The 26,145-nt window shown below is 38.1% G+C and overlaps 1 protein-coding gene across 7 annotated transcripts in view; it reads left to right on the top strand.

Moving 5' to 3' along the window:
• The window catches only part of Rif1 (replication timing regulatory factor 1), a 51,789-nt gene extending 27,933 nt beyond the window's left edge, over nucleotides 1–23,856 (top strand). For 6 of the 7 annotated variants that reach the window (XM_075985247.1, XM_075985249.1, XM_075985245.1 and 3 more), the window contains exons 21-36: nucleotides 3,075–3,174; nucleotides 3,718–3,982; nucleotides 5,431–5,473; nucleotides 6,538–6,740; nucleotides 8,432–8,531; nucleotides 8,852–8,971; nucleotides 9,591–9,742; nucleotides 10,127–10,210; nucleotides 10,289–10,331; nucleotides 10,791–13,913; nucleotides 16,491–16,637; nucleotides 16,901–16,978; nucleotides 17,068–17,186; nucleotides 18,908–19,061; nucleotides 21,055–21,163; nucleotides 21,465–23,856. In XM_075985247.1, the coding sequence (XP_075841362.1) occupies nucleotides 3,075–3,174; nucleotides 3,718–3,982; nucleotides 5,431–5,473; nucleotides 6,538–6,740; nucleotides 8,432–8,531; nucleotides 8,852–8,971; nucleotides 9,591–9,742; nucleotides 10,127–10,210; nucleotides 10,289–10,331; nucleotides 10,791–13,913; nucleotides 16,491–16,637; nucleotides 16,901–16,978; nucleotides 17,068–17,186; nucleotides 18,908–19,061; nucleotides 21,055–21,163; nucleotides 21,465–21,676 (5,052 nt within the window). In that variant the 3' untranslated portion in view covers nucleotides 21,677–23,856. The remainder of the gene's footprint in view (nucleotides 1–3,074; nucleotides 3,175–3,717; nucleotides 3,983–5,430; nucleotides 5,474–6,537; nucleotides 6,741–8,431; nucleotides 8,532–8,851; nucleotides 8,972–9,590; nucleotides 9,743–10,126; nucleotides 10,211–10,288; nucleotides 10,332–10,790; nucleotides 13,914–16,490; nucleotides 16,638–16,900; nucleotides 16,979–17,067; nucleotides 17,187–18,907; nucleotides 19,062–21,054; nucleotides 21,164–21,464) is intronic. The other variant, XM_075985250.1, reaches the window with a different exon arrangement.
• Nucleotides 23,857–26,145: the final 2,289 nt, after the last annotated feature.

The following is a 26,145-nucleotide window of genomic DNA, read 5'->3' as shown; positions in this document are numbered from 1 at the left end:
ATTGAAAATGATACTCTGACTTAGGTAAAGTAGTCTTTTTATGGCCATAACTCAAAAGCTAGGTCTTTCCATGGTGTCCCAAAGTACATTTGTGGATTTGAGTAGTCCAAATTCTCTACCTTGTGTTTTCTTTATTAGTAAGTAGTCTGTTAGTAACGCTTTCCACTGAGATTTTTATTGGTTCACAGAACTTTTTCCAGCACCATTTCAGCTTGGCTTTTCTTCAGTAATTGACATCTTTATCTTTTGTTGTTGTTTTTCGAGACAGAGTTTCTCTGTATAACTTTGTGACCTGTCCTGGAACTCTTGTAGGCCAGGCTGGCCTTGAACTCTCAGAGATCTGCCTGCCTCTTCCTCCCAAGTGCTGGGATTAAAGATGTGAGCTACCACTGCAGTAGTAAATTATATCCTTTTATTGAATTATTTTTTTTTTATGTCTTATATTGGCAGCTTCATTTCATTGATCTTTGTTTTCTTTCTCTTGGAATATAACCAGTTTTAAATTTTTTTGGAAGCCCTTCCAGATTATTATTTGGATCCATTAAAATAAGATTTTATTTTTAGAGAACAGACGCTGTCTTGGACTTCTGCCTTTTTGTTTCTGTGCTGGGACTTAGCATCTATAGTTACTTTGAATGGAAGTTTGGGTGTGGGGTTGAGGGTCTGAGGACTGGGTAACTGGGCTGGAGGGTCAAAGACTAGAGATCACTTGTCTGTCTGTCCTATGGATTATTTCTCTCTCCACCTCATGAGTGCTGTTATTACAGGTGTGACTTACCATACCCGGTTTACTTGGTCAGGCTTCATACACGCTATTCAGGGACTCTACCATACCAACTGTCCTAATTAATCTTCCATTGATTTTATTTTAGAAATTAATATTAATATGAGGGTGGGAACATGGGAACCTGTGTTGTAGAAGTCAAGGCCAACCTTTGGGAGTTGGTCTTTCCCTTCCACAATAGGTTCTGGGGTCAGTTTTGTGGGGCAATTGCTCTTATTTCCTGAGCCATCTTAAACCCTTCTCCTTGGTGGGTTCACATGAGGACATAGTGTCGGATGGGGGTGTGGAGTGTGATACCTATGTGCATGTACACGTCAAAGGAGAGTTTTAGCTGTCTTGGTCTATAATTCCATTTTATTCTCTTAAGTCTCTTACTGAACCTGGAGTTTCCTGTTTGACTGTCAGCCAGCAAGCCCAAGCTATCTTCCTGACTCTGTTCCTCACAGTGCTGGGTTACAGGTGTGTGCATCCAACCTCAGTTGTGTGTGTGTTTTGAGACAAGGAAACACTGTAGCCCTGACTGGATTCCAATTTAATAGAATTTACATAGGTAAGGCTTTATATTGCTGACATTCCAAGCCTTGGTTACTGTGCCTGACTCTTCTGTTTTGTTTGTTACCGTTTTATAACTTTGATTAGCGGTTCTAATCTACACAGCACATGCATGCGTGTTAGTGTACCTGTTGAGTCAGAGGGCAACTGTGGGAGTCGGTTCTCCTTCCACTATATGGTTCCTAGGATTAAACTCAGACTGTTAGCTTTGGTGGTAAGCGCTTTTACCCACTGAGCCATCTCACTAGCCTTCTTAGAGTTTTGCATTTTTCAGACAGGGTTTCTTTGTGTAGCTCCTGACCTGGAGCTTACTCTGTAGTCCAAGCTCGCCTTGAACTCAGGAGATCTACCTGGCTCTGTTCCCCTATGTTCTGGGTTTAAAGGTGTGGGCCTGTAGTGCCTGCTCTATGCAAGCTGGGAGCTAGGCTGGAGACACACAGAGACATGGAGACATCCTTGAAACAAGAAAGCTAAGTATGACAACTTCATTGTGCTCCAGGGAAGCTTATATCTGGATCCTTAACTGATAGCCTTGCCCAGCTACAAAACCGGAACTCATTAGGGTTTCCTACTCAAAGCAGCTGCAGGCATAGGAAATAAGTTGTTTACTCTGTTCACTCCAGCAGACAAAGAGTTTGAGGCGGGCAAAGAAAGTCAAGGGGCCAGGGGTCTGCAGCCCCCAACATGGGCCAACATCACACCGGGCTGTTGTTAGATTTTTGAACATTTTGAATTAATGAGGGCATCGATTAAGCACAGTGCTTGTTTGGTGAATCCATATCCTCTTAGTTTTTGGACATTTGGATATGATGGTGAATACTTTTGATTTATTGGACCTAGATTGCTTTGTTGAGCCTGGTATCAGTTCCCACTATTGAATCCTGTCTCTCATGGATATATTTGGATCTCTGAAAGTGCTTAAGAGATACTCTCTGAATCCCATGCATTCCATGGAAGTCTTTTGAATGTCGATAGTTCATCCTCTTGGTGGAGAATACCTTTGTCTTCTCTGTACTCAAATTTTTTGTTGGAGGTGTACCTCATGCCTGGAAAAGTAGTAGCTGTAGATGTTGTGGGAGGGGAAAGCTCTGTGTTGTCTACCAGTCTTTCTGCCTCACATTTTTAGATTCTGTTATTTCTTTTGTTAAGGATGAGGAAGAAATGTAGAGGAGCTTATTGAGCGTTAGTTAGCGGCTGTCATTGGGTTTGTATTCATGGGGCTTAATGTTATCAATTTTCAAGACTTGGAATTATGTAGGGGTGTGTGTGTGTGTGTGTGTGTGTGTGTGTGTGTGTGTGTATGTGAGAGAGTGAGAGAGCACATGTGTTAGCGCTGGTGCCCATGGAGAATGGAAGTGGCTGTTTGATACCCTGGAACCTCCTCCTGTAGGTGTATTATTTTTCTGCACCTCCACAGTTGAATTGGCACTCTAGTTTTGAGGGTGGGGTTTTAGGTGGAGCTATGGCTAAGACCTTGCATATATCCCAATCAGTCAACAAACAAACAAATAAATAAATAAATGGGATTTATTAGTGGATATGACTTATTTTTGGTACTGTAAAGATCAATAATTTTCTCTGAGTGTTGAGAAGCACAGTGTTTGCCATAGAACACCTAACTGGGAAGTACTTAATGACCATGTATTTGTAGCATAATAAAATTTTTGTATGTGAATTGGCACTTGAATACTATTCCTGTAGTAAGGGTTTCTGATTGTGGTACTTAATTTTTTCCTAGGATTTGTTATTCTTGGATAGGATCTCTCAAATTATTATGGTAATGGTTGATTGTATCGACTTTTCACCGTATAATATTAAATATCAGCCCAAAATCAAATGTAAGTATTTTCTTTACCATTGTTTATACAGTATTTCATAGCATTTCAGGGAAAATTTGTTTGGTTTTTCAAGGCTGGGATTCTTTGTATTTCAGTTGTATGATTTAGTAATTGTAAAATAGTTGTGGAATTCTGAGGGATAGCAGAAACCAAAATGTATTTTATAATTTCTTTGAAGTTCCTTTTTTGGTGGGATTATTTGAGATTTGCCAGTTTTTTTGATTTTTCGAGACAGGGTATCTCTGTAGCTTTTGGTGCCTGTCCTGGAACTAAGCTCTTGTAGACCAGCCTGGCCTAGAACTCACAGAGATCCACTTGCCTCTGCCTCCCAAGTGCTGGGATTAAAGGTGTATGCCACCACCACCTGACCTGATTTTCAATTCTAATGTTAGTCTAGCGATATTTATTCGGTAATAGTTTATTATTTGAAGGCTTATCTGAGGATGTAGATAACAAGAACATGTGTATTTGATGTAGTTAGCATTTGAATGCAAAATGTAAAAGTGAGTGATATATTGCAAACTCAATCCAATTTTGTCTTAGCACTACAGAGATCTTCAGAATGGTCCAGAAAGAAGAAGGAACCCCTTGGGAAATTGGCTTCTTTATTTAAGCTAATTGTGAGAGTGATCCATTCTTTCCACACTCTGAGCTTCAAGGAAACGTATTCTGATACGCTGGTTAATATTGTTAACTCTGTCATCAGCATGCTTTCTAATATATTTGGACACATTTCCTTGCCTTCTATGATCCGAGAAATATTTGCAACTTTCACAAGACCTCTGGCTTTACTGTATGAAAACTCAAAGTAAGTATTTTCAGCTTATTCACGTTAAGTATATGATTTTTTTTTAAATTTTGGTGTGATTTTTGTGTACATGGTTTATTGAATGTGTTATGCATTTTAACACATTTTATTAACTACCTACCTTGCTTTTTGAGACAGGGCCTCTCACTAACTTTCAGCTCATTAATTCCAGCTGCAAACTCTAGGAAGCACCAGGATATCCTCTTTAGTGCTAGGTTTGCAAGTCTGTGTCCTCATCTGGCTTTGTATTCAGGTTCTAGGGATCCAAATTCACTCAGGTCCTCATGTTTGTGTGATAATACTTAACCAACAGAGCCTGTCTTCTCAGCCTATTACGTGTAATTTAAGTATAATAAGTAATTTTTTGCTTTCGTGTTGGCTTTTTTGTCCTGGATGAAATTCCTAGAATATATCTGTATGTATTCTAAAATGTAAAAATTTCCAATAGAAAGGACTTAGAACTATTTCATTTGACTTTTTTCTCTCCCTGCAATTTTCAATTTTACATGTGATATTTTTCATATTTATTTACACAAACATGCTTATTATACATAATACAGATCTATTTTACTTGATACTATGCAATTGAATAATACACTGTAGTTACATACATGAAAACCTCATTCTCTTAATCCCAGTTTCTGATCAGTGGACTCCATTGGTTCTATATCCAGCCTTGTCTGTCATAACATTTAAGCATTATTTGCCCATATATCATTGTTTGTATTGACCATAATGTCTGTTAAGCCAAGGTTCTTTGTTTTCTTTGTTTGTTTTTGAGACAAGATCTGTTTACTATCCTGAAATTCAATTTGTAGACCAGGCTGGGCTCAAAGTCAAGAGATTTCAGCCGCCTATGCCTCTCAAGAGCTTGGATCAAAAGTGTACATCACCACCTGGCCACATTTTTTTAAAATCATTATTATGATTTAAATGATTTAGAACATTTTATTTTAGAATATAAGGAGAAGCCAGAGCAGTGGCTGAAGCAGTTAAGAGTGTTGAAGATTGGAGTGTAGCTTTCAGCATCCACATTGGGTAGGCTTAAACTGCTGGTAATCCTAACTTCAACTGTTGCTTCTTTTGACCTCTGCCTCTTCCCTGACCTCCACAGGCACCTGCCCACACTTAAATGTGTGTGTGGTTCTGTTGAAATAGCTTAGTACAGCACTAACCTAGTGTACACAGACCTAACTATGCATAAATGACAGGACTTGGACAGGTAGTTAATCACAGGCACTTGAAGTCTGTTCTAGGTGCTTTTAAAGATTTGTTTTCTATGTGTTATGTTTACTTCATTTTTGATATTTGATTCTTGGGATATTTTACTGTGTGACTGTTTTTCCTTATTTTTTTGTGGCTCTGTGTCTTCTCTTTGAGACTGAGCTTGATAACTAGTGCAGCAATGGCATCTTGAAATATTAACGATTTTATATCTGTCTTCTCAGGCTTGATGAAGTTCCTAAAGTGTGTAGTAGTCTGAACAACAAGGTAAGTAGATAGTGTCCATAAAATACACTTTATCACTAAGGACAACATACAGTTTCTGTAGTTATCTTTCTTTTTTTTTTTAATATTTATTATGCATACAATATTATGTCTGTATGTATGTCTGCAGGCCAGAAGAGGGCGCCAGACCTCATTCCAGATGGTTGTGAGCCACCATGTGGTTGCTGGGAATTGAACTCAGGACCTTTGGAAGAGCAGGCAATGCTCTTAACCGCTGAGCCATCTCTCCAGCCCCCTGTAGTTATCTTTCTTAAACATAATTGATGTTAAATGCATGCCGTGGTGTGAGTGGAAGTCAGAGGACATGTGCAGGAGTTGGTTGTCTTCCTACCGTGTAGAATCCAGGACTGAAATTAAGCCTATGAGCTTTAATGTCAAGTGCCTTCACTCCTTGGATAAATGTATGCTATCTTAGAGGTCAGAAAAGGTGTCATCTCTCTGGAGTTGACACTGTGAGTGCTGTTAACCACTGAATTCCCAGCCCCATTGCTCCATTTTTTTTTTGTGTGGGGTCATTTTGAGACAGGATTTCTCTGTGTACTAGACCTGGCTGTCCTCAAACTTGCTCTGTAGACCAGGCTGGCCTCAAATTGAAAGCGATCCACCTGCCTCTGCCACCCAAGTGCTGGGATTAAAAGTTGCTCCACCATTGCCCTTTCCATTGCTTCAATTTTTAATGGTCATAAAATAATAGGGCATGGATACATTCTTTAGTAGTTGGGTTTTTTCTTTAGAATTGACTATTTCGAGCTCATGTAATCCTCAGGTATTAACTCTTTATGTTAGGGTTGGCTATAATATTTTATAAATTGCATAGGCAGTTATTAATTGCTATTGCAATTAATAAGAAAACATGTTAAAAAATAACTTCAAATCAAATTACAGTATTAGTATTTAAAGTAAATTTACCTGATTGTTTTTAAAGAGGAGTATATATGTATGGTACCCACGGTGTTGCTTAAAGATGGTTGCTATTTTTAAAATTGAAATACATGTCTCGCAAAATTGTGTTTAATATACATTTTGCTTCTCCCTCTCTTTCCTAGTTAGAAAAGCTATTAGGAGAAATTGTTGCTTGTCTACAGCACAACTATCCTGGGGCCTATGACAGTGAACTTCTTGGACAACTTTCTCCACTTCTGTGCATAATATTTCTTCACAAGAACAAACAGATTCGAAAGCAGAGTGCTCTGTTGTGGAACGCTACATTTGCTAAATCAACAACTCTGGTTTATCCTGAGGAATTAAAGTATGTTAGCATTGCAACTTCCTATACCTGCTTAATCCATTATGATTATGTAAACCTGTCTTTGGGTTCTAGTACAACCTGTGCAGTTTAATTGTATTCCCAGACTATGTAGTAACCATTAAACTTGGGTTGACTTTTATTAGACTTCACATTTTGTGAAACCAGTATGTGCAACAGAAAAATCCTTAAATAAACAAGGGCAGAGAGTTGCAGGTTGTTAAAGCCAGACATGGGGAGTAGTAATAGTATAGTAAAACTTTTTTTTTTCAAGACAGGGTTTCTCTGTAGTTTTGGTGCCCTTCCTGGAACTAGCTCTTATAGACCAGGCTGGCCTAGAACTCCCAGAGATCCACCTGCCTCTGCCTCCCAAGTGCTGGGATTAAAGGCGTGCGCCACCACTGCCCGGCCTCATAGTAAAACTTTTAAATTTTTAAAAATTTATATATAACCCTGACTGTCCTAGAATTCATGTAGATGGGCTGTCTTCAAACCCATATTCATTTGTCCCTGCCTCCTGAGTCCTGGGATTAAAGGCATTTGCCACAATGTCTAGCATATCCTAAAACCAAACTGAGAAAAAATTATTTTTTTAAATATTTATTTATTCCCCATTCTTTTTTTTAAATATTTATTTATTATGTATACAATATTCTGTCAGTGTATATGCCTGAAGGCCAGAAGAGGGCGCCAGACCTCTTTACAGATGGTTGTGAGCCACCATGTGGTTGCTGGGAATTGAACTCAGGACCTTTGGAAGAGCAGGCAATGCTCTTAACCACTGAGCCATCACTCCAGCCCCGAGAAAAAATTGTTTTATATGAATGTTTTCCGTATGTGGTCTGTGTACCAACTCCATGTCTGATCATTGTGGAGGCCAGAGAGGTCTTTCATTGGGTCTTTCTTGAACTGGGGTTAGACTGCTTGCTTGCTGCTAGGTAGGTCCCTTGGAAGAGCAGTCACCTCACTAATCCCTAATGTTTGAAAACTCTGATATATTTTTTTAAGACTGTGTATGGGTATTTTTCAAGCAAGTATATTCTTATACAGTGTGCATGCCTGGTGGTTTTGGAGACTAAAGAGGGCATTGCATTTCCTGGAACTGGAGTTAATGAATGGTGGGGCCACCTGGAGATTGAACCAGGGTCAGAGCAATCAGTGCTTTTAACCATTAAGCCATCAGTCCACTACTCTCATGGGTTTGCGGGTGGGGGGTTTGTTTGCTTGTTTTTATCATTTTGAGTTTATTTTGAGATAAGGTTTCATACTTACAGCATAGCTTGTTGAACATTCGTGATCTGTCTCACCTTCTAGTATGCTGGAATTAAAGGTACAAAGCCTGCTATGCCTTGCTTGAAAGTTAAGCTGTGAAAGGTAGTATAGAGGAAAAACTCAAATATTTTCTAGTTTTTCAGTGTTGTATACGTGTAAGTAAGAGACATAAACTAAGTATAATTGCTACATAACAATTATAAATAGGACTGGCACTGTATTTCCTTAGTGTACCTGAAACCGTGGGCTTTATTGCCAGCACAGCATAAACTCTACATGATGGATTCAGAAAGAAATTCAAGGTTATAGAGCTAAATCACAAGTTGGAGGCCAGCCTGAGATTCATGAGAACCTGATTCATAATTAGTATTTTTAACATTATGAGTGTACTTTACTTAATATCTTTGTACTTATTTTTAAAGACCAATATTAAGAGAAGCCAAGCAAAAAGTTTTGCTTCTGTTGCCTGGTTTGGAAAACGTTGAAATGATGGATGAAATCAGTGGGCCATATTCAGATGCAGTAAGTTGACTTTTTACTTCAATTTGAGTAGTTTGGTTTAAGTAAGAATTTGAACAGAGGTTTACTGTGGGGTTTTTGTTTTGTCTAAAGTATTCTCACCAGAGAAAACAGCTTATTACTATTTGTTCAACATAATTTAGCATGTCAAATTCTCTATCCTGCTGTAAGAGAAAAATGTGCTGAATATGTTTATGTTCTCCACCTAGTGATAGTAAGAAATTTTATACCAGTTTAAATGAATAATCATTAGACCGAAATTTTGATAATGAAAAGAAGCAAAGAGTAGACATACTTAATATGTTCATTTTTTTTCTTAATAGACAGAAAATTCACAATTAAATGTCAAGATAAGTGGCATGGAAAGAAAATCAAGTGGAAAAAGATACTCCTTTTTGGCACGGACTAAGGATAGAAAAGAAAATACAAAGCTGTCGGCCAAAGTATGTTTTCAAAAGTATATTTACTGGAATTTTAAATAATGTTGGCTAGCTTTAGGACACAAACCCTCTTATTTGGAGGAAAGAGCTGTGGAAGACCAAATAACATTTTGGGTTTGTGGTATAATGTTAAATACAGGCCTGATAGAACCTGTAGTGATTTCTTCTTAGTAATGACAGATCTGTGTGATGCTTATCCTCATGGTCATTCTCAGTATTATATGTAGGCATCTTTCCTGAGGAGAGCTGAAAGGATGAATCAACAGCACAGAGTATTGCATGACAATAATTTTGATCCTTTGATTAGAACTTTATGTTGCCTAGTAAAACTTGTATATCTAATTGCATAGAATTGCCTCCTAAAAGGCTTACTACTATATCTTCTGAATATTAGAGGTAGGAGAAAGCCAAGGGCATTTCTTATTGTGAATATTGTTTTGTGTGCTTCTAGTCTTAACAGTTGTAGTCTGAGATAGAATTTCATGTTCAGTTTAACCTTATCTTCAGATCAGAAGGATGTATGTCAATTTCAAACTGTGTAATCAGAATTAATACCATAGTGATAGAAGACAGAAAAATTAGAAAATAATCTGGAAACTCACATCTTTTTAAAAACCCACAGCTGAAATTAGAATCTTCATCTCCAAAATTAAGGAGTAATAAGCTTTTGGAAGAGGAAGAATCTACTGACTTTGTGTTCATACCTCCTGAAGAAAAAGAGGCAAAGTCAAGGATTTTGACTGAGCACCAGAAAGAAGTTCTCAAGACAAAACGGTTTGTGGGCATTTTTATCTTGACCTCTATCTCACTTCTGTGAGAACTAAGATAATGTGTCTGTGTCAGGTGTGTTTTTTTGGGGGGTGCCTTGGAAATCTTAGGACATTAGTAATGGTAGCTAAGTGCTCTACCACTGGGCCACATCTAGCCAGATCTAGCCAGAGCATACTAAATTTTAATGGCAGATGATGGAACTATACATGGTAGCATTTAATAGCATTTTATCTTTCCAGTAATATGCCCACTGTTTCTAAGCTTTGAAGGAGAAAAATCTGTCCTTATATGATTATTAAATACACTTTGGTAGAATTATAACTTTTACTTGATAGCGGGAATATCACCAGGTTTTTAGATTTTTATTTATAAGATTTTTTTTTCTAGGTGTGATATTCCTGCCTTGTATAATAATCTGGATGTTTCACAAGACACCTTATTTTCTGCTCAGTTTAGTCAAGAAGAATCTATGTAAGTACAAAACTTTTATGACTAGTTTCATAATTACTTAATTAAAAATAATCTAATTTGTACAATTGTTTATCTTAGGGAAAGCCACACTTTAACTGAAAAACCAAAAGAAGATGCCAAGGTAAGGTATAAGCAACATTTGATGCTTTGGTGTTTTTCAAAAATCAGTCATCCTTCTGTTTTGAGGTCTAGTAAATTATAAGGTTGTTGTAGATCTTTGTTTCATTGATAAAATTACAATCTCCTAACTTTGAGCTGTACGCTAATGAATTAATCGCACATAAATATGTGTAACTTCTGGAACTGAAGTCCAGGATGGCCTGGAGTTCCTGTGGAGTGGTTCTTCTCAGACTTCTGCCTCTGCCTCCCAGTAATCCTGGCCTCAGTTGTAACTTCAATTGAACACTGTCTGACAGTTCTTTGCTGATTTTGAAACTTTTGCAATATTTTAAAAGTTAGTATATTAAATTACCAAAGTTTACGCTTAAGTTTTCCAAGAAAATCTTTATTACCACTGTATTATATTTAAATTTTCCAAAAAAAACTAATGTTTTACTGTTATTTGTATGTTTTTCTCTAGGAAGAACAAACGGAGAGCACTGTTTTCATCTCTCAAGATGCCGTGGAAAACTCTGGTATGGGTGTACATCCTGAAAAGGCTTCTTTACCAAATGACTCTTGTTCTGTTGCTGGAACCAATTCAGAAGCACTGAGCCCCGATATTGATGCGACAGAAAACATGTTAATTTCATCAAAGATAGTGTCAGCTGAACGTTCTAGTATAGAAAGTTCACTGGTGGTCAGCAGTAGTTCAGTTTCTAATGCCACCGTTTCTGGAACTCCTCCACAGCCTGTGAGTCGGAGACAAACCTTTATTACTCTGGAAAAATTTGATGGTTCAGAAAATAGACCTTTTAGCCCATCCCCTTTGAATAACATGTCATCCACCATTACAGTGAGAAACAACCAAGAAAACACAACTAAAACTGATATGTCACTAAAAGCAAGGAAAAGAGAAATGATGCACTCAAAATCTGATTCAGAAAAATTAGTGAATGGTGGTAAGAAATCAGGCCGGAGGTGGGGTAAAGTTGAGCAGTTGACTAATAAAACGTCTAAGCCTTCACTGAGATCTGAACAGGAGGAACATGCATTAGAAAATAACCCTTCTGATTTGCTCAGTCAAGCAGAATGTGTGTCAGATAATCACAATCATCATTCTGGTGCTACCTTAGAGCATGAAGATAGAAATCCCAAACCTGTGGTAGAAAATGCTTTATTAGAAGCCTCAACAGAAGAGAAAAACATAGGCATTAATACGGGATCTAAAGAAAATAAACTCCCAGTTCCAGCACCAGCAGATCAAATAGTGAATGAAGATAGTCAAGCTGCAGTAGCTCCAAATCCAAAAACCCTCAGACGGTCTTCAAGGAGGCGTTCAGATATAGTAGAGTCTTCCACGGACAGCCAAGAGAAGGATAACATTCAACAAAAAAAGGAAAGACGGAAGGAAGAAGAGAAAACAATTTCGAAGAGTCCTCTACATATAAAAGATGACAAGTTGCCTAAGCAAAAACTAACTGCTGAATCCCTTACACAGGAAAATTTGACTGAAAAGGGAAATGGTTCACATGATAAAACTTTAGAGGAACCCAGTGGTAATGCTGAAGTTGATCAAAATAAAAGAAAGCCAAACCAGGAGAACATTAGTTCCGAGGGAGGTGGTACCCAGGACAGTGTAGATAAGTCATCTGAGAAACCTTTGAGAGGACGTACACGTTACCAAACTAGAAGAGCATCTCAGGGGTTGCTTTCCAGTGTTGAAAACTCAGAATCTGATAGTTCGGAGGCAAAGGAAGAAATTTCTAGAAAGAAACGATCTGGGAAATGGAAAAATAAAAGCAGTGACAGTGTTGATACTGAAGAACAAGAAGAAAAGGTGGTCAAAGATGAATGTATAAAAAAAACTGCAGACGAGACACATGAAGTTGATGTAGAAACAGCGGCTCAGGTTTTTGAAGAAAGTACAAATAGAGTGATTCTTCAGGAGTCTATTGGGTCTTCAGATTCACTGCAAGTTACTGATCCGCCAGTTACAACTGAGGACACAAGTAAGACTAGCAAATGCGTAAGTAACTCGCTTGCAGTTACTCCTGTGCCTGAATCAAATCTCAGGACTAGGAATGCCATTAAGAGATTACGAGATACTGATAGTGGTGTGGGAGACTGCTCAAAAATGGAGACCTCAGACATTTCTGTGCCTTCTGAGAAATGGAGCCAAGCAGTTGAATGTCAACACAAGAGAAGCAGGAGAGTCAGGAGATCGAAGGGTTGTGACTGCTGTGGGGAAAAATCACAATATCAGGAAAAGACATTTATTGGGTTAAAGAACACAGAAAGTTGTGCTATGAAAGGCATGGAGACAAAGACGACAGATACACAAGTACCTGAAACCACACCTGAAACTTGTGAAGCTAATGAGCTTGCTGAAACAAAGTTGGTAGATGAACATCCTGGTATGAGTTTTCATTTGGATCTTAAAGAAGAGAATGGTACTAGTGATTTAATTAGATCTGAAACTGGGTTGGAAGAAGATAGAAAAAATCTGCCATCTGAAATGGTAAAAGAAAACCCTCATGGTACAGATTCTAGTGAAACACTATCTGAAATCCAAAAGTCATATAATGAGTTTAATGCTGAAGACCCATGCTTAAGTGATTCCAAGGATATTTCAGAGAAATATTCTTTAGATAACAAAGTAGAAAGTTCAGAAGCAATTCTGAAAAAAGAATTTGATGTTAGTGACTTAGGGAGGGTATCCAAAGTAATAGCAGAATCCAGTTCAGAGGGTGTTGAAGCTATGGAATTAGATCTAGGAAATGATACATTTGGAACTGCCGTCTCTGAAGAGAGTGCCCAAATGGATATTTCTGTAGATATGGCACCAGAGGAAGATGATAAAGATGAATTTGAAACAGTCACAACTGAAATGAATGCTGAAGGAAAAGCCCCTGAGGGTTTTAATTCTGGTATGAGTCTTTGTGATAACATGACACCTTTAAGCAAAAGGACTGTTCAGACTGTGCATCCTGCGAGAGCAGAACTAGAGGGGGATAGTGTTAAATCTGATTCAGGCTCATGTGAGGAAATGAACAAAGAAATGGAAAATTACAAAGCACCAGTGATAGCTCAATTGAGGACTGAAGTTGACAACGCTGGGGAAGAGGATAGGGACATGATTGTTAGCACCCCTGCACCTGAAGAAGCACCAGTTGGAAGACTAGATGTCAGAACTGAAAGCTTTGTTTGTGACGCACTTGATAAGAGTTCTGAAGAAGGAACTGTTTATTACAAAACTGAAACAAAAGTTGAACTTAATCAATTGGATGAGACAAAATCAAGTGACAATCAGACTGTAATGGGTAGTGATATTCTGCAGAAAGTTTGTTTCACTTCAGAGAAAGTGGAGGAATTCCCACGGTCTCTGACATCCGAAGTGACTTTTGAACTGGTAGCAGAAAGTAGTAATGCTTCTCCTGAAAAATTAGGAGAGCTGGATCCCTCCCTTGGATCAGCAACTGAAAGTCCTAGTGGTATGCAAGCACGGTGTGTCTGGTCGCCACTGGCTTCTCCGTCCACAAGCATCTTAAAGAGAGGACTCAAAAGATCCCACGAAGATGAGCTATCATCACCAGTTAACAAGGTAGGAATGTTGCTGACAGTAATGAGTCTAGCGTTTGCTTGGAATATGTGGTCACTGGGTGAAACCTAGTAAAGGGTAAGGGTGTAAGGGTCGTGGTCACTCACTGGTTATGTGCTATGGAAAGGACAGGAAGCCTTTCAAGTAGTCTTTTGTCCACACTCAACTTGATGCAGGTGTGTTTGTGGGCCACTGTTAGCATACTGAATGGGTCCTATTAGTACCTTTCTCTGTGATAAAATATATGGAACCAGTTTTAAGGAGCTAGGCATCATGATTGCTGTCGATTGAAAGGCTTAGCACTTACTTCATATGTTCTTAAACATGCCTTAAAGGTCACTCTAATCCATGCATATACATATATGGCCCTCAACTAGCTAGGGTTATAGTCTTTTGGAAATTGGCTAGCAGGCACATTTTTTTAGGTTTATTTTTATACTTATGTATATGTTATATGTATGTTTTAGGGTCTGCACAGGAGTGCAGGAGCCTATGAAAACTAGAGGCATCGGGAGTTGTAAGCTGCTTGATGTGGGTGCTGAAACCTTAAAAGTACAGTGTGATGTTTTCTTTTTGTTTGTTTTAGGTCTTTTTGACAGGGTTTCTCAGTCTGTTCTGGAACCATCTCTGTAGACCAGACATCTTCATCCTGCCTCTGCTTTCTGAGTGCTGGGATTAAAGTCTTATTATACCTTAGGACAGGTTTATTGCCCAAGGCAAAACAGGATATTGTAGATACTTAGATGTTGCCCATTCTTGAAAATCAATCCTAGATGATATGGAATGATATTAATAATTATGAGTTCTTTGATAAAAATTTGTAGCTCAATGTGAACATATTGTAGACCTTTAGAGAAGCCAAATAAATTAGCCACAGTGAGGTTAAAATAGTTAAGATTGCTGCCTTGTGACCACGATACTTGTATTGCTTTCAAAGAGTTTAGAGCAGGGGTAGGAAAATAGGTAAAGTGCTTGCAAGGCAAGCATGAGGACCTGAGTTCAATTCCCAGAACCTACACTGAAGATAAAAATCCTGGGCTTTGGTGGCATGTGATCTGCTGCTCAGTAAACCTAGTGTATTAGGGAGTTCTAGGCCAATGAGAGGCTCCATCTCACAAAAATAAGTTGTACAAGATCTGAGGAACAACCCCCTTCCCTTCAAAGTTGTTCTCTGATCTCTACATATAGTCATGGGTCAGTGTGTATATGTGCACACACACACTTTCACAAGTTTAGGAGTGTAGTAATAAGGAGCGGCGGGGCTGCGTCATTGCTTGCGTCTGCCTGGGAGCTGGGAGCATGGTGTCTCTCTGAAGGCGTCTGCTTCCAAGAGGAGAGCTGTCGAGTCTGAGCTCGCTTCCTCTTCCTCCCAGCGTTTTGTTCTGTCTACTCCTCCCACCTAACTTCTAACCAATGAAATGGGCCAAGGCCGTTCCTTTATTAGCCAATGACCTTCCTTCATCATAGGAGAATGACTAAAGCCAGTTGTTATTGTCTGTAGTCTGTAAACCAATTGGCTATGCAAATTATACAGTATTCTTACAGATTTTGTGTATGTGTGTACATGTAGACTGACCTCCCTTTTAGGGCCATCAGCTCATGAAAGATGACACAAACTTATTATGAAAGCTCAGCCTTATTTAGGCTTGTTTCTAACTAGCTCTTACAATTTAACCCATATTTTTAAATCTATGTTCTTTATGAACCTCATCTTTATTACGCTCATCCTGGTTATTCCACATCTGGCCGCTGTCAACTCTTTCTTCCCCAGAGCTTTCCCTGTTCAGAAATCCCACCTACACCTCCTTTCTAGCTACTGGCTGTGTTGCTTTTTATTAAACCAGTCTTAGTGACACATCAGCATAAAGGAATAATCCGTGTGTGTGTGTGTGTGTGTGTGTGTGTGTGTGTGTGTGTGTGTGTGTGTGTGTGTGTTTATGCACAAGCCAGTGCTGGTGAGGCCAGAAGAGAGCAAATCAAGACCCTTGGAGCCGGAGTTAGACTTTTGTAGAACGACTCATTAATGTTGGTGCTTGGATTTGAACTCTGGATGTCATGATTATGCAGCAATACTTTTAGCCACTAAACTGTCTCTTTAGCCCTTGTTTTGATTTTGAGGCAAAGGTAGCCCCAGACTGGCTTCCCTTTGGAGATCTCCTGCCTCAGTCTCCCAGTTGCTGAGTTTACATGAGTACCACCAATCCTGGAATTTTTTTTTTTTTTAATGTGGGGTCTTAGTATGTAGCCCTAACTGACTTGAAACTTGAAAGTCTACACTATGTAGACCAGACTGACCTCACACTCAGAGAAATCTACCTGCCTTTAAGGCCCCCTGAGTGCTGGGATTAAAAGGTTTGAACCATCACGTTTTTAACTTCTGTCACTGCAGAGATAGTGGAGGGTATAATTAGAATGATCTGCAGTATTAAGCAGTATCTAAAAGATGGAACAACTGTGCAGGAGGCTTTTAGTGAAGTAAGCTTAGAAACACTGTCTTGCTTTGCTTTTGCAAAAACTCAACACATTAAGTTTTTCTTAATGAAAATTTGGTTTGTTCTTAATGAAAACTTGTACTTCCAGGTTAGGCGTGTTTCGTTTGCAGATCCAATATACCAAGCAGGATTGGCAGATGACATTGATAGGCGCTGCTCTGTTGCTAGGCCTCATTCTTCAAATAGCTCTCCCTTAGTAAAAAGTGCTAAAACTTCACCTACTTCACACTCTAAGGTAAGCTATGGACTTTAAAATATATGTTATGTATGTCTGTCTGTAAATAAAACGTGTATTTTAAGATTGCTTTGCTTTGATGGATTGCTTTTCCTGTAGAGGCTTAAGGCCAGTCAGCTATCCCACAGGTAAATCATTAGGTTATCCTGTTCCATTTTCATTTCCTAAAAATTTACAGAGGCTTTTAGTTGTACAATTTAAGTTGTAACATTTTAGTTGTCTGGGGTTCTGAATTTTTTTTCCCTCTACTTTCTTCTATCTAGCATAATACCACTTCAGCCAAAGGATTTCTGTCCCCAGGATCACAGAGCTCTAGATTTAAGAGCTCAAAGAAGTGTTTAGTAAGAAGTGTTTTAGTTTTTATGTAACTTTATACTTTCATGTTCAGTCTTGTAACCTCTGCTTAATGACTTTGGACATTTATTTTAAGATTACAGAAATGGCCAAAGAACCCATGCTATCCCCAACAACAGAGAGCGTTTACCCAGCTTTGGTGAACTGTGCAGCATCAGTCGACATCATTTTACCTCAGATTACATCAAACATGTGGTGAGTGGTCAAGTTTATAGTTCATACTCTGAGGTGAAGGGATTTTTGTTGTTGTTTTTGTTTTTCTACTTTATTTTGTGCCATAGTTTTGCTAAGACTTCCAGTTTGAGGATGTAGTCCAACTACTAAGGAAAACTGAGCCAGGTGGATTACCAGTTCATTGGCCTGCTTGGGATGACATTTTAGTTTTTTGCAGTAATGATGAGGGTAATCTGGGGCTAGGGTCGAGGCTCAGTTGGTGCGAGTGCTTGCTTAGCATTAATGAAGGTATGGGTTTCAGCCTGAGTACTACATAAGCCAGAAGTGCTGGTGTAGGAACGTTAGGGCCAGTTCAAGAGCATTCCTGGAGACACAGTCCATGAGCTTGAGGTGATCTGAGACCTCTGTAATTCTTAGGGAATTTCAAGGGCAAGGGCATGGGCATCCTCTGTTACACAGCAGCACACAGTTTGATGTCAGCCAGAACTTTGTGACCCTGTGGATTGTTGACCCACAAGGACTAAATTTCAAAGACTATGTGGAGGGTCACAAAAATAAAATACCTTCATGAGCTTTACCTGTATGAACCCTATGCTTCACACACAGGTTCTGTGTCCTTTAATTATGGATCCTCTTGTCCCCCTTCCTCCATGCTGTTACATAGGATTGAATTGCCAGGCCTGACTTAATGTCTTAATGGTCAGGCTTCTCACATTTAGAATTAATTGGCATTTACTCTCACACTTTGCTATAGAAGTAAAACTAGGCATTGCATCCTAATAGGAATAAGTGCTTAGTATTTCCCACGGTGTTGGCATGTTTTGTATACATATCTGGTTCTGTCCCATTGTAAACCTGAGGAGCAGAAGCATCGTAAAGTAGAAGCTTAGAAAGGTTAGTGTATAAACATTGCATAGCTAAGGAAGTTGTCGTGTAGAGAAGGTCTTTTGTTTGTGCTTCAATTATATCCTGTTATAGGTCTTAGAAATATAATTCATATCATTTTGAATTTACCTATGAGTTTTTTGCTTGCATGTATGTCTGTATATTATGTAATCCTGGTACCATAGGAGACTTGAAGAGGGTATTATATATGTTAGAACTAGATTTGCTCCATTGAGCTGACACGTGGATACTGGAAATTGATCTGGGTCCTCCGGAAGTGCAGCAAGTGCTCTTAACCACTGAGCATTCTCTAGCCCCGGACTGCTAAGTCTTAAGAGAATTGTTACACATAACTTGTTTGTTAAATGGTAATTTTTTAAATTACTAGTCTGAACCACTGCATAATTCCTAATTAAGACATTCCTTATATTCCTCTAAAAAATTGTTTCAGACATGTACATAGAAGGAAGTCACATTAAAAAGGATCTAGGATAGGATAAGTTAAATGGAAATAGCTTACAGTTGATGAAATGTCTGAGCCATAGACCGGAAGCTGTGGTGTGAAAACGAGTTTCCCATCCTGCTATTCCTGCCTCTGTTCCACTGCAGCAGTGGAACACAGCTGTGCTGTTACTAAAATGTAGACTACAGAGAATTACTGGATTTCCATTAGTTATTAAGCCAGGTACACATTAAGATTCTAGTTTCATTTTAAATTCCCCAGATGCTTGTTCACCCAGCTTGTGTGGGCTGGGTGGACTATATGAATAATAAACTCTTTGAGTTTAAATGGAGAAGTGCTCACAGATATCAGTTAAAAGCATAATTATGTTTTCTCTTTTTTTTTTCTTCAAAAGGGCAAGAGGTCTAGGACAACTTATCAGAGCCAAGAATATAAAAACAATTGGTGATTTGAGTACTCTTACCGCATCTGAAATAAAAACTCTCCCTATTCGCTCTCCAAAGGTGTTTAATGTAAAAAAGGCTCTCAGGGTATACCACGAGCAACAGGTAAAAACTTGTTATTTGAGTGTTTTGCGTACGTGTGTTCTTGTGTACCGCATGTGTGCAGTGTTTACAGAGGCCAGAACAGGGCACCAGATGCCTTGGAACTGGAGTTACAGATGTTTGTGAGCAGTCCTGGAGGTTCTGAGAAACAAACCAATGTTCTCTGAAAAACCAGCCAGTGCTCATAACTGCTGACCTCTCTGTCCAGCCCAAGAGTCATATTTTAATAAGTGATTCATCTGGAAGTGGTACTATGCTCTCTAATCTCAGTACCTAAGAAGCAGAGATAGTTGGATCAACCCTTCTTGAGTACAGTCTGGGTCACAGAGCGAGAGAGAGAACCCAGCAAAAAGAGCTCTACCAAAGTAATAAAAGCTTGCATTTAGACTATTGTTCAAAACCCTTTCTGTGCCTCAGTGGGAGCTTTATTTTTTTATTCTGTTTTTATGTACTGTATCCTAGACTCACTTTTAAATTTTATTCAAAAATCTTTTCTCCTTTTTAATTTTTGTCAACTGGTGGCTCCATGGCTAAAGTATTCCTGAGACGTAGGTGCTCAAATCCAAATGTGTCTAAGACTATTGCAAATTTATGCATTGGTCTTTTGTTTTATGTTTTCGAGACAAGTTTTCTCTGCATATCTTTGGCTGTTCTGCAACTCACTCAGGTTCCCATTGAACTCACAGAGATCCGCTTCCCTCTGCTGGGATTAAAGGCATTCACCATCACATCGGCTCTTTTTTTTTCCTCTTTCTTTTTTTTTTTTGGTATGTGTGTAATTGAGATGACAAGCTCTAGCTTTTTTTTAAAAAAAATATTTATTTATTTATTATGTATACAATGTTCTGTCTGTGTGTATGCCTGCAGGCCAGAAGAGGGCACCAGACCTCATTACAGATGGTTGTGAGCCACCATGTGGTTGCTGGGAATTGAACTCATGACCTTTGGAAGAGCAGGCAATGCTCTTAACCGCTGAGCCATCTCTCCGGCTCCCCCCCCCCTTTTTAAAACATAGTACGTGTATGACTTTCATAATTCTTCCCATCCATATTTTATTTATCTTGGGACAAAGTTTAGATTCTCAAACATCTATTTAGGATATGTACTATGTACTGTATTCTTGAAATTACTTGATTTTTGTATTTCTGATACTTAAAAACATTTTTGTTGACCATGTTAACTGTATAAAGAAGCAAGCAAAACCCAGACACTATGTGAGTAATTTGCAATCTCAGGAAGTTTTTATAAATTTGTGTGTGTGCGTGCATGTGCACTTCAGTTTCTAGGTTTATTATTACTACAATATGTCAGAATGTTACTCTCTTTATGGCTGATCTGTATTCCATGGGTATACCACATCTTCTTTACTCGTTCCTCAATTGATGGACTTCTGGTTTGCTTCTTTGGTTTTCATAAGAAATCCTCCCACAGTTCATATCTAAGTTTTTATGTGGCGGTGTTTTCACATTGTTTGTGCCTTTCAATAGGATTGTGGAGTCATGACAACTTTTTAAATAATAGTTTCTTTGAGCAGTGCTCCCTGAAACCTGAGACTACCTTGAGAGTTTCATTCTGGTTTTGGCCCTTGACCAGGACCTCATTCATGCTGGGCAGTGCTCTGCTAGTGAATTGTCGGTAGCTTTGAAAATAAAGTATAGCCACTGATTATTTAGCCGTAGTTATTTTTTTCTACATTCCTGAACTTAGGTAATTATTGCTGTTTCTTAAGAAATTAATATAAGTTTCTGTGCTCTTTGAGGAAATACTTGGGTCAAGACTGACTTTATCCCTGGTTGGCATCTAACTTACAGATGCACCTGCATTTGTTTCCAGAGTGCTGGGATTACAGAATTGCTCCACCATGTTTGCTGTGATACTATCTTTGTGTAGTTAGTAGTGTGGGTTATGGATTATGGACTGTGGGGCTTTCATGTCATTCCAGTTAAAAGTTTTGTTTTTTATTTCTCTTTTTTACTGATGTTAATGTATAATCAAGATGAAATCTCGTGGACTTGAAGAGATACCAGTTTTTGATCTTTCTGAAAGGGCAGTAAATGGAGTAGAAAGCAAGCCCCTCTCAACTGATGAAGAACGACTTGCCTCAGGTATGCTATCCAAGTATGATAGCTTCTTTTGGAAAACAAATATTCTTGAAAAAACCTTAACTTTCTTCACGTCTTTACATTAAAAAAAAAAAAAGTTTGTCCGTCAAGGTGTAAATAAGGACTTTGAAATTTTGTTCAGTTATATACAGAATAACAATCTGAGGTAGACTTTTCTGGCTTTTTGTTTTCTTGAGCAAATGTATACCTTAGCCTATTTTCTCTCCTTTTCAATTTGATTGGAGATACAGATCATTTTTTTAAAAAACTGGTATAGCTTTAATGTGTTTTGCTTTTTTTCTAGATTTGGTTGATCCTGTGACCTTAGACACCCCATTGCCTAAAAATCTTGTGGCACAGATTAGTGCTCTTGCTCTTCAACTGGATTCAGAAGATCTCTACAGTTACTCTGGAAGCCAGCTATTTGAAATGCATGAGAAACTTGGTACCATGGCAAACTCTATAATAAGAAATCTACAGTCACGTTGGAGATCACCAGCCCATGAAAGTTCTTAGTATTTTATAGAGAATTGTAAAGTTTTTCACCACCAGATTTTTATTTTTTGGCTTTTAGAAATCTGCACCATTTAAAAAGAAACTTTGCAAAGTTGATAAGATATCAAATCCTGAAGATGATGAATTATTAGGTCAATTTTACAAGTTCATTAGTAAAGATACTCCCTACTGTATTTTCTTGGCCAGTATACATAGTTTTTTAAGAAATGTTACTGAAACTTGAAAGCAAATGATATACATACCTTTTTTTTCATACTTTAACTCATGCATATTTTGGTGTAGCTCATAATACAGATATTTTAAGTAAGAAGAGAAGTTTTATTTACACTTTATTGAACTGAAAGGTGTTTATATTTTTCCAAAATATTTATATTTGTTGTGTCTGGTGAAACAGAAGAGAGCATTTCCTTCAGACGTGTAGATAATGTAGACTACTTGAAGAAATACCCTTTCAACTTGTTGGTAGTTAAAATAACAATGCTTCTTTTACTAACATTCCATTCATTTGGTATTGACAAATAGCAACAGCATTTGCCTCTGAAAATGTGCTCTTATGAGGTATAGTATTCTTAAATGCATGACTGTTTGTACATTATGTATAGAAGACTTTTTTAATTTATAAAGTTCAGCCTTCATTAATTGCATGAGTTTCTGCAGCTTCTTGTGAATACCATTTTTTTTGTTTAATAAAAACATTTGTATATAGTTAATATCAAAATATCCATTTGGATAGTAAAAGTACTTCATGACTTACTGTGGATATTTGTAGGCGTCTGTATCTACAAATAAAGCAACAGATAGTTTTGTATTTAGTTAAAACATGAGTTTATTTTCTAAAGTGTCCAGAATAATTAAAATTATCAGAACCAGAAAATACTACATGCCGCTACCTTTTTTTTTTTCTTTTGGTTTGGAAGAGGATCCCAGCCACTAGAAAATGTGCCTCATATGTTTCTTCTTAATGGAGAGTTAGCCTGGATATTTTCATTGTAGGTTGTACTATAAAACCTCTATAGACATAACCTGGTTTTATCACACACGCTGAAAACTAAATTTGAATCTGCCCTTTATATATATGTTTTGTCTGGCTTAAAAAAATAGGATATATAATTAAACTGTGGGTAAATCTTACCAAGTAGTTAGTGCCTGGCTTCACGTATTTGTTTCACCTGGGTTTTTTGTTTTTGTTTATGAAGATATGGTTTCTCTGTGTAGCCCAGATTAGCCTTGAACTTCTATGATCCTCCTGCTTCTGCTTCCAGAGTTTTGGGGTTGCAGGTGTTTGCTACCACACCTGGCTATATTTTATGTTTTGCTTGTTTTTTTGAATAAAATCAGTGGATGATCTTAGTTTCAAACTTAGTTTAAATGCTGCTTGGACATTGCAGTTGTAAAGCCAGTTCCTTTTGTTTTTTAAGGTTTCCTTTTATTTCCAGCAGAGACCTAGTAAATAAAATTGGTAACATTTTTCATTATCATAAATAGATATTTTTCTGTTGGACTTTAAGGACCTAAGTCAATAACTAATGAGGAAAAGACTGTCTTTTAAAAACATTGATAATGGTGGATTGCATTGTCGGTCGTTCTATTTAAGTATTAAGAGGTGTGGATGAACGTTCAGTGAGCAGGACTGATTAGCCAGAAGAGTATGTGGGGTGGGTGGAGTGCTCATTTCACAACCGCATTCCTTAACTCTTGTCTACTCACGTGTAGGCACAGCAGAGTTCTTGGGGAGCTCAAAGAACAGCAGGAATGTGACCAGAATGATGATTTGCTTGAAGCACAGATGACCAGTGAGATTGTGTTTTAAAATATTATTTGATACTTAGTTCAGTTTATAGAAAAAATAAGGTTGATTCAGTTTATTTCAGTATTCTTGGCTTAACTTTTTTGGGCAAATTTCCACATTAATTCCTAAACTAGAAAAAAGGTATTATTCTGAATTCGACTCCAATGTATTGTTTCACTTTTACATGGAAGCCTTTCTTCAGTTTTTTTTTTCTAATGGATAATAAAAAAGTGACATTCCAGTGTGATGCCCTGATTGTTGTATGTATTGAAACAAGTCTGTAGCTGGTTTGATGGCCCAGAAGATGCAGTCCTTTCCACAAACCCTGAGACCCATGTGGTAGGACCCACACATAACACATACAACAAATAAAAGTAATTTTAAAAATTTACTATTTTCTGTGCATGAATGTTTTGCCTGTATGTGTATATGTGTACCATGTGTGTGCTTGGTGCTCATGATGGCCAAAAGAAGGCATCAGATTCCTGGGAAAACCAAAGTTATATAGGTATAAACTACCCTGTGGGTGCTCGGAACCAAATCCATGTTAACTACTGAGCCTTTAAAATCTATTTTTAAAGAGAAGCTAGTAGTGTGCAAAATAATTTTTCATTTCTGAACATAGTAGATTTTGATGTTCGGACTGAGTTTATTATTGAAGGTGTTGTTCTGTTTCAGCAAATTAATCTCATCACTGCAGGGTCTTTGTATTTCAAATAGTGGGTTATGAGTCCAATTCATCAGATTAATAACAGTTTAAAAATAGGATTTAAATCTAAAGTTTAAAAGTAGTTGTTAAATGACAATACCTTTTGGATTCTTTTTTCAATGGAACTTGAATGTAGCTGGAAATCCACTTACATATTTAAGGGTCATTAGAATGTCAGTAATTTAAAATGTTAATAATTGGATCCTGATCATGTGGCTCGTGTAATTGCAATACTTGGGAGGCTGAGGCAGATGATTGCTTCGTGCCAAGTCTAGTCCGATCAGTCTACAGAAGAAGAACCTGTCTTAAAACAAGGGGAAAGTAGAAAATAAAGTAATTAATGTTATGTTTGGAAACATTAGTTGGAGGGTTGTGTTTGGGTTAAAGTAAATGAAATTGAAATGAAATGAAAAGTAAAAATTTCGTTTGGTTTAAAGTAAATGAAATGCTGGTTTTGAAGTCAGCGAAAAACTTTAAAACACTCTTACTGGCCTCACTTTCAGCTTTGACTAAGGCTTGGGTTTCATTGGATTGTTGAGGTTGATTTCAGAACCAAGTGCGGCAGTGAACGCGATAGCAAGATAGCACGGATTGGAAGAGTGCACAGGATTAAGGCCATGAGGAAGGCCCAAAAAATGCTGGATAGACAGCATAAAGGAAGACTGGAACCTTGGGCATGACAATAACAAGCATCTTAAGATTGCCCAGGATAGAACTGGAGAACTGCCATAAATGGGCTGCCCATGCATGCTTGAGCATTGCCAGGCACAGATGGTGAAATGATTGTCAGCTAAGTAAGCAGGTTATAGAACAGCAATTGTGGATTGTTGCAGGAGGGCCCACTTGTTTGTCCTGGCCTCCCAGTAGCCCCCAAATAACCACACAGTAAACTCTATTAATCAAATCACTGTTTGGCCCATTAGCTCTAGTTTCTTATTGGTTAACTCTTACATCTTAATTTAACCATTTCTATTCTGTGTATTGCCATGCGGCAGTGGCTTACTGGGTAAAATTCAGCACGTCTTATCTCTGGCCTCAGATACATGGCGTCTCTCTGACTCTGCTTTCTTTCCAGAATTCAGTTCTGTCTTCTCCACCTCCCTACCTAAGTTCTGCCCTGTCAGACCAAGGCAGTTTGTTTATTCATTAACCAATACAAGCAACACACAGAGGGGACTCCCACATCAGTGGACATTATTGGGGTTGAATCTTGGCTGGGGGTAGAAGCAAGCCTGAGACATTACCAAAACTAGTTCAGGCGGGCCTCGAACTTAGCATGTAGACCAGTTAGTCTCAAACTTGCTTCAGTGTTCTGATTACATGCTTGCCCATTGATGGGTGGTTTATGGTCATTTAGTTAATGGTTATGTCTGTTATGTACCTGGCCTTATATATTGCTCTTTGAAAGTTTCCATAAATTTAAGATCTGCAGTTACTTTGTAAATATGCCTTTAACAATATCTGTGTGAGTTCTTGGTATAGATGATAAATGTTATAGTTTTGTTACAACCTTTTTTTAAAAAATATTTATTTATTTATACAATGTTCTGTCTGTATGCCTGCAGGCCAGAAGCCTGCAGGCCAGAAGAGGGCACCAGACTCCATTACAGATGGTTGTGAGCCACCATGTGGTTGCTGGGAATTGAACTCAAGACCTTTGGAAGAGCAGGCAATGCTCTTAACCACTGAGCCATCTCTCCAGCCCCAGTTACAACCTTTTTTCCTATGTATACTAAATCTTTAAGTAAAAACAGACATAACCTGTTCAATGCTCATGTTCCTGCAAAGTACCTCCAGTATGGAATATGGACCCTTTATGTGATTTGAAAATTCAGGCAATATTTTAAACTGCTGATGTCGAAAAGAACAACCTCTTCCATGCAACTTTCATGCTTCAGTTGTAGCAGAAATGTTTTTTGCTGGTTTGTAACTGAGTATAAAACTAACGTTAAGTGTATATGCTTATTAGCA

This window comes from Microtus pennsylvanicus, chromosome 9, assembly GCF_037038515.1.
Source record: "Microtus pennsylvanicus isolate mMicPen1 chromosome 9, mMicPen1.hap1, whole genome shotgun sequence".
NCBI classification, from domain to species: domain Eukaryota; kingdom Metazoa; phylum Chordata; class Mammalia; order Rodentia; family Cricetidae; genus Microtus; species Microtus pennsylvanicus.
The sequence above is the reverse complement of the archived record's forward strand: the minus strand, read 5'-3'. Positions and strand labels throughout refer to the sequence as shown.